Here is a 7,153-nt window from a genome sequence, read left to right on the forward strand (position 1 = left end):
TGAAGGAATTTGATACTGTGGGAATTCGGATTAAATTCTTTAGCATATTCTCATTTCATACGATGCAGCACCATATAGTGCATTATTTATGTGACCTAAAATTCCATAGTCATTTTCAGCATATATGTTAGAATTTTCAACCAAAAAAAATGTCTCAAAAAAATTTAACATTCCTTCAATCTGACTCGAATTAATCAAACTCGAACTTAAATTTACTTAAACCCAATTTGACTTGAACCAGAAATAACCCAAACTCATAATGATATTATTCAGAAAATCTAACCCTCAAACTAAAATGGCATGAATTGAAAACTATCAAAATCAGAAATGACTCGAAAATTTTAACACTCGAATTGATCCAATCCATATTAACTATGTTTAAAACTGGTCTGATATAACCCCATTGACATGTCTATCACACGAGCATCACCTAAATTTAAATATGTATCGGACAATCATACGTATACACTGAATTATAACACACCTTTAATCCAGGTAATATTTTTTCTTTTTGTAAAATATCTTTCTTTTATAAAAATTTATATTAAAAAACGAGGTTTCAGTTGAAATAGTAAAGTTGAAACTTTTAAGTTCCTGACGTACTAGGTTGAAATCTCATCATATTTGATATTTTTACATATTTAAATTGATATTATAAATTCTATATAAAAATATAAAGTTAAAAAAATACATTCATAGTAATATTTGTCACTCTATAAAAAAGTTAAAATTTTAACTATTCAATAACTGAATCGATATTTGAATAACCCATAAATCGTGACACTGACACAATAAAATAATACAATATATATTCTTAAAATAAACATAAAAAAAATATTCTAGATGAGGGAAAATGCAACAACCAACCAAATTTAGCAAGTCAATGAAAAGCATAATTAAATATTTGATTTGCTTGGTTTTATTAATCCAATCCAATGTTGAACAAACCTTATTTTGGACAGTATTTTTATTATTATTTATTATATAAAAAAAAAGATGCACGAATATCACTTTTTCTACAAATTGAGTCGACATTTAGTCAATTATATGAGATTTTCTCTATCTCTTGTTTGCCTTTGAATGATTTTGTGATTTGAAACAAAAGTTATTCACTCCCTTTTATATACATATATATATTTTATTAAATCTTTTAAACAAAATGAACGGATAAAATTTAATCACTAAAATTCTTTAAAGTAATATTAAACTATAACATATCGAGAAATTATTTTACGGAATTTTCCCACCATATTTTTCGTGGTCCATTTTTAATTATTTAATGATATTTCAATGAATTTTTCTAAGTATATGGCACATAATTTTAATGATTTTTTTTATTCAAAACCTGAACTCAAACCTCAATCTGTGGAACTTGAACCCAAGTTATTCAGGATTTGGAGTTCAAGTTCAAAGTTTAGGGTTCGAGGTTCAGAGTAAAAAAATTATCAAAATTATGTGTCAATGGTATGGAAAATTTTGTTGAAATGTCATTAAATAATTTGAAAGGGGTCATGGATGATATGGTGGGAAGGGTCCATAAAATAAAGTAATATTAAACTATAACATATCGAGAAATCATTTTATGGACCCTTCCCATCACATCATCCATGACCCCTTTCCAATTATTTAACTATGTTTCAACAATTTTTTCCATATCATTGACACATAATTTTGACAATTTTTTTATCCTAAACCCTGAGCCCAGAATCCAAAACCTTGAACATTATACCCTAAAGTACCCAAACTCAAACCTCGAACCTTGAACCCGAACAGTGAACACTGAACCCAAGTTGTTCAGGGTTCGAGATTCAAGGTTTAGAGTAAAAGGTTATCAAAATTAAATGTCAACGACATAGAAAAAAATTACTAAAATATCATTAAATAATTGAAAAATGATCATGGATGATGCGGTGGGAAGGGTCTATAAAATTAATAATTTCTCATAACATATCCATAACGCGGGTGAAAATATATATTTATTATTATTTTATATAAAATAAAATATAACTTTAGCTGAAATGATAAAAAATTAATATTTTGAAGTTTGTAATTTTTTAGATATCATATATGATTATTATTTTTAGATTTACATTAGATATAAATTAAATTTTATAAATATAAATTATAAGATAATTTTATTATTATTTTTCAACCGAATTAATAATTAATATATTCGTAGTACCAATTTAGTAAAATACTTAAATACAATCGGATTGGATTATAATATGCAATAGAATATGAATGTGTTTTCGTTTTAGATGAAGTTACAGATTTTATTTGATTACTTAATTATCCTTATTTCGTATAAGCAAGAAATAAGTGTAATATATATATATATAAACACGAGTTTAAAAATAATTTTGTTATACATGTTATTCAAAATATTAAAATAAAAATTAAGGAAAAAAAATAAGTGGCCGACCAATGATATGTCTTGGCAACGTACGAGCCATGTGAGTGGGTCATCTAAATTATATTGTATCACATAATTAAATTAAGATATTTTATATTTATTGTATATAGTTTTTAATTTTTTATATTCTGTTATATTTTGATCACAATTATATATTAGGATTGATTAACTAAAGTATGTTGTATCGAGTAGTAAGAATTTGATACGTTTTAAATAATGCTTTAATTCGAGTTTTATAGATAAAGAAAATATAATTTCGGGAGAGATTTATCCCGTTTAAATTTTGACTTTTAATTTAGTCGAGATTCAATATAATTACTTGATATTAAAGATTTCTTTGTTGTCACTGTAAAGCTTTAGGTTTAAATTTTAATATCGTATATTTAAGTAGTTGCGGTTAAAAGAAATAAATGGGGAGGCAATAGTTGTTTGATCAAGCCATGTTAGAAATTAGGAAATTGTGTTGATGACTTGGAATCTGTTAAATCGGTTACTGAATACATTGCTTTTATCTGGAAATCAGTTTCTCTCATTCTTTAGCATTGAAACCGATTGAATTGGTTAAAACATAAACTCACGTTACTCAGTGCGAAGATCAACGGTGGATTAATGTTTATTTTTATCTCTCTTTTTTTTTTATTTCAGCCGTTGATTCAAAATAATCTGACGAGATCCTACCATAATGGGATCTTTAAATAAATGCTTTGACACCCAATAATACGAGTGAGCAATATTATGTAACAAACTTATTTAAAAAATTAATATAAACACCAAACGAGACTTTACTTGAAATGATAAAGTTAAGATATGAAAAATTATGATGTTTTTTTTTATAAATATAAAACAACAAAAATACCAACATAGTAATGTTTGTTACTTTATAAAATGAACAACTTTTCTGTAAATTTTTAATTAAGTTTAGATTCGGTTAATGGGTGACATCAAACTTAATTAACGTATTAATTATTAAAAGACATAAATAACTTAATTATAATATTTAGATATTTTTTGCGATTGAATTAATGTTGGATTAATTTGTAATTATCTCTTATACTTTATTTAACGTTTGATGTAGTGCATTGTTGCGTAGAGAATAATAAAGGGTCGAGCTCAAGGAACAAAGGATAACATTTAAAAGTTGTAATGAATGATTTAATAAAGTTAATTAAAGCTTAATTTGGTCAAACATGGTGGACTCCATAGTGCTGCTTCTTTTGTTGAATGAACATTTAACGCTAATCAAAGATTAATTAATTATATCTCCTACTAACTTTTCTTTAGGGTTAATTATATTCAACTTTTTTAAAAACATTAACTTAAATTTTAAATTTATCCTGAATTTCATATACTATGATTTAATCTTTAAAATATTAATATTATATTAATTTAGTATTTTCGTTAATTTAATCATCATTAAATATTAGCTCAAATTTTCACTCATAGAATGTATCCTGATAATAGTTTTAATGTCATTTTCTTTTGAACATGTTAAATCTAAATTATTCTTTTTTGATAGTGTTGATACCGGTGTTCAATAGAGAGAAAATGATGGTGGTGATAAGGCGATTGATTCACTTGTGATAAGCGAAGAATCGAAATGTCCGAAGAGAAGTAGGAGGGAGAGGGGAGAGATCAAGGTTGCTGAAAGAGAAAAGATATCCCCTTATCATTGTGCCCAAGATATATATGGGGAGAAGATCCTCATGCTTAGTAATGCCACATCATTGACAGTACAGGTGGTGACCCATTCGTGTAGTTGGTTTTAGATGGAAAAGATGGAAAATTTGTTGTGTATCAATTGTTGCCCTTTGAAGATAAATGCATAGCAACTAATAGCAGTGACCTAATGGAGATGTGAAACATGCGAGTGGCTAATCGATGGATGACCACTTGGGTGGTGCAAGACGAGAGGCCGTCAAGGAATGTTCCTTAAGCTGTAGGAGAAAGAGGAAAATAAAATTGATAAAATATTAATATATTATAATCTGGATAAAACGTTTTAAAATTTCTTTAAATCAATAAATTTTTTAAATATAATTTATATCCATTTTACAATTTTAATATATTCCATATTCATAAATCCAAATGTCGTGTTAAAATATTTTAATTTTTGGTGCTAATAAAAAAATAACTAAAAAGGAAAATTGCAATTAACCGACTATATACTCATTTATAATTTGCCAAAAACAGTAAAAGCACATCTTACATTTTAATATTTCCTTAAATTGGCAAAAAAAATACAATATTTTCTTTCATTAATACTTTTTCTGCTTCTCTTAGTTAAATATTAGTAATCTCTAAAATTCTACTTTTTATTTATAACTGTTGATTTTCCTTCAAATCAACAACGACAACACTAACGTTATCGGTACTATGTCTAGCCAAAGCCAATTTGGTTAATAAAATGGAAGCATCCCAACAAGCCTTATCCGAACTCTCCACTCCAGCACCGCGAACCACCGCGTCACTATCCGGAGACATAGGTGGTGATGCTGGCTTTTGAGCGCGTAAACACATACGCGCCACCCCACAAGCTGTCTCGTTTGTCACCACGTCCCATAGTCCATCGCTTCCTAATATTAAACATTCATCTCTGCTGCTTCTCTCTGTTATTGTTACCTCTGGTTCTGGTATAACGAAGGGCTTTAAATAATTATCACCTGATAATTAAAAAAACATAAAAATTAGCTATAAAATTCTAAAAATTAGTAAAAAAATTTTAAAAAAAAGGTTTTTCCTTAAAAAAAAAATACCTATTGCTCTTGACATGGCTAAAACACCAAGAACTCGAGCTCCATCCCAGTAAATTACTCGACCACCGGCTTCTTCGATTCGGAGCAGTTCATCGGGTCGATCCGGCTATAATAAAAAATATATAAATTAATATGAGAAAAAAACTGGATTTTTATATTTAATTTTAACTTATATTTAAATTAATAAGAATAATTTTGAAAAAGCTGATCAACCAAGCTAATATTTATCAATGCAATTCGGTTCAGTTTTATTGTTATTTTTAATATTCGATTAAGTTTTAATCAATATAAATAAATTTTAATTTTTAAAAAAAAGTGAAATTATATGAAAAAGGTAAAATACCTTGTGATCGTCGGAGAGGGGAAGAGCGACGCCGTTTTGGCACAAGACAGCGCGGGAATCACCGCAGTTAGCTACGATGATCTTATCCTGAGTGACAACGGCAACCACAGCGGTAGATCCGACGGCATCGCACTGTGGAGTTTGGAGTTCGCATCGGCAATTCGGATTCTCTACGGAGTCCACCGTAGATTGTTGAACTTCCATATCCATCCTCTCAAAGCTTCTCTCCATGGTTCGCTTCCACTCCACCGCCTTTTCTCCTCCGCAGGCTTCGATTTCTTCTTTTACTATCTCATGAAACCGATCTCTACACTTCATCGCAACCTAAAAAAGGTAACAGAGGTTGGTTATAAGTAAACTAAATTTGAAAAGTTCACAATATTTTCAAGTCAAGGAGATTCGTTAAGTACATGAGAGCAGCCATGGCCGTCGAACACGGCGAAAAAGTGAATATCCGACGAAATTTGAGCTTCACTGGTTAGTTTACAGAACGACGGATGAATTGAAACGGAGTCTTCCATATCTCGTCGTCGACCACAAACGGAAGTCAAACCAAACTTCGGCAATTCCTTTTCTAATTCTACTATTCTATTAGAATTTAAACCTTCATTAATTTCCTGATCTCCGTTAACCTTGTTAGTACCGGAGCTCTCAACAGCGTTATCACAGTCACGAGGAGAAGCCGGGAGGACGAGATCGAGATCAAGCTTCTGACGTTTCCGGCCGTTTTCCGACGGCGGTTGAACGGCAGCGTCAGCCACAAACTTAAACGGACGAACTTCCATTCTCCGGCGACGAGATGATTTCGATGTTTGTTCGACCGCAGCTGCAGTTTCACTTTCAGGAACAACTCCACAGCAAACTCCAGCCATTTGGTTACTATAAAACGAATAAAAAATATCGAAACTATTTTACGCTAAAGAACAAGCTTCGTTTCAAAATCAAGATATTTTTTTTCCTTTTTTTTTCTTTTGCAGATTTGAATTGAAATTAAAGGACCCATGAAAACGGCAAAGGAGGGTGCTTTTGTAGTGTGGGAGCACTAGTTTTGGTTAAATTTCAAATAAAGTCCCTGTCCTATATACCTTTAGCTAATTTAACCTCTCAATTATAATTTATTCATTTTTAATCCTATATTTTTCAAAATGTGTATTTAATTTTCATTATTAATATCAAATTTTGAACATATTTAAGTAAATTTAAAAAAAAACACATTTTGAGTAAAAAAATTAGAAATTATTGAACTATAATAGAGAGATTAAGTTCGTGAAAAATACATAATACAGGTACCCTTTGTAGAATTTTACGTTACAATTTTTTGGCATCAAAGAACGGGCAGATTGCCCGTCACCGTTCGGGCAACATGGACCCGACACGTACAGTTGGTGTGACGTCGATATACTTGAAATTGGAAGAAGGTAAATCAGGCACCGTCTATTTAATCAGAGTCGTTAAAAAGGTGACACCTGGGGTGAGCCCTCTTTTTAATAGGGAAAGTGGTGGGGGCAACGTGGGCCAATGATTTAGCGACACGAGTAGGTGAAACGACCTTCCTTCACTGACACGCATGTGGTCCATAAGGGAAGAGGTGGGGACGACCCCGCTATGTCGCTCTTTGTTTTCCTGTTTATTATTATTATTTTT

The 7,153-nt window shown here is 30.2% G+C and overlaps 1 protein-coding gene across 1 annotated transcript; it reads right to left on the bottom strand.

The window, feature by feature from the left end:
- Positions 1-4,557: 4,557 nt before the first annotated feature.
- LOC121222622 (protein phosphatase 2C 37) lies at positions 4,558-6,793 on the bottom strand. The gene is made up of 4 exons (XM_041103764.1): positions 5,920-6,793; positions 5,510-5,833; positions 5,167-5,272; positions 4,558-5,073 (listed from the first exon to the last, which is right to left on the bottom strand). The coding sequence occupies exons 1-4, from the start codon at positions 6,379-6,381 to the stop codon at positions 4,730-4,732; spliced, it is 1,236 nt and encodes a 411-aa protein (XP_040959698.1). The 5' UTR covers positions 6,382-6,793; the 3' UTR covers positions 4,558-4,729.
- Positions 6,794-7,153: the final 360 nt, after the last annotated feature.

This window comes from Gossypium hirsutum, chromosome D10 (assembly GCF_007990345.1).
Source record: "Gossypium hirsutum isolate 1008001.06 chromosome D10, Gossypium_hirsutum_v2.1, whole genome shotgun sequence".
NCBI lineage: Eukaryota > Viridiplantae > Streptophyta > Magnoliopsida > Malvales > Malvaceae > Gossypium > Gossypium hirsutum.

Bases quoted from the DNA above. Each gene is read 5' to 3' on its own strand.
- LOC121222622 (XM_041103764.1), bottom strand. From the start codon at position 6,381: ATGGCTGGAGTTTGCTGTGGAGTTGTTCCTGAAAGTGAAACTGCAGCT. The intron at 5,834-5,919 runs GTACTTAACGAA...TACCTTTTTTAG, and splicing joins ACGGCCATGGCTGCTCTCAT to GTTGCGATGAAGTGTAGAGA. The intron at 5,273-5,509 runs GTATTTTACCTT...TTTTTATTATAG, and splicing joins CCCTCTCCGACGATCACAAG to CCGGATCGACCCGATGAACT.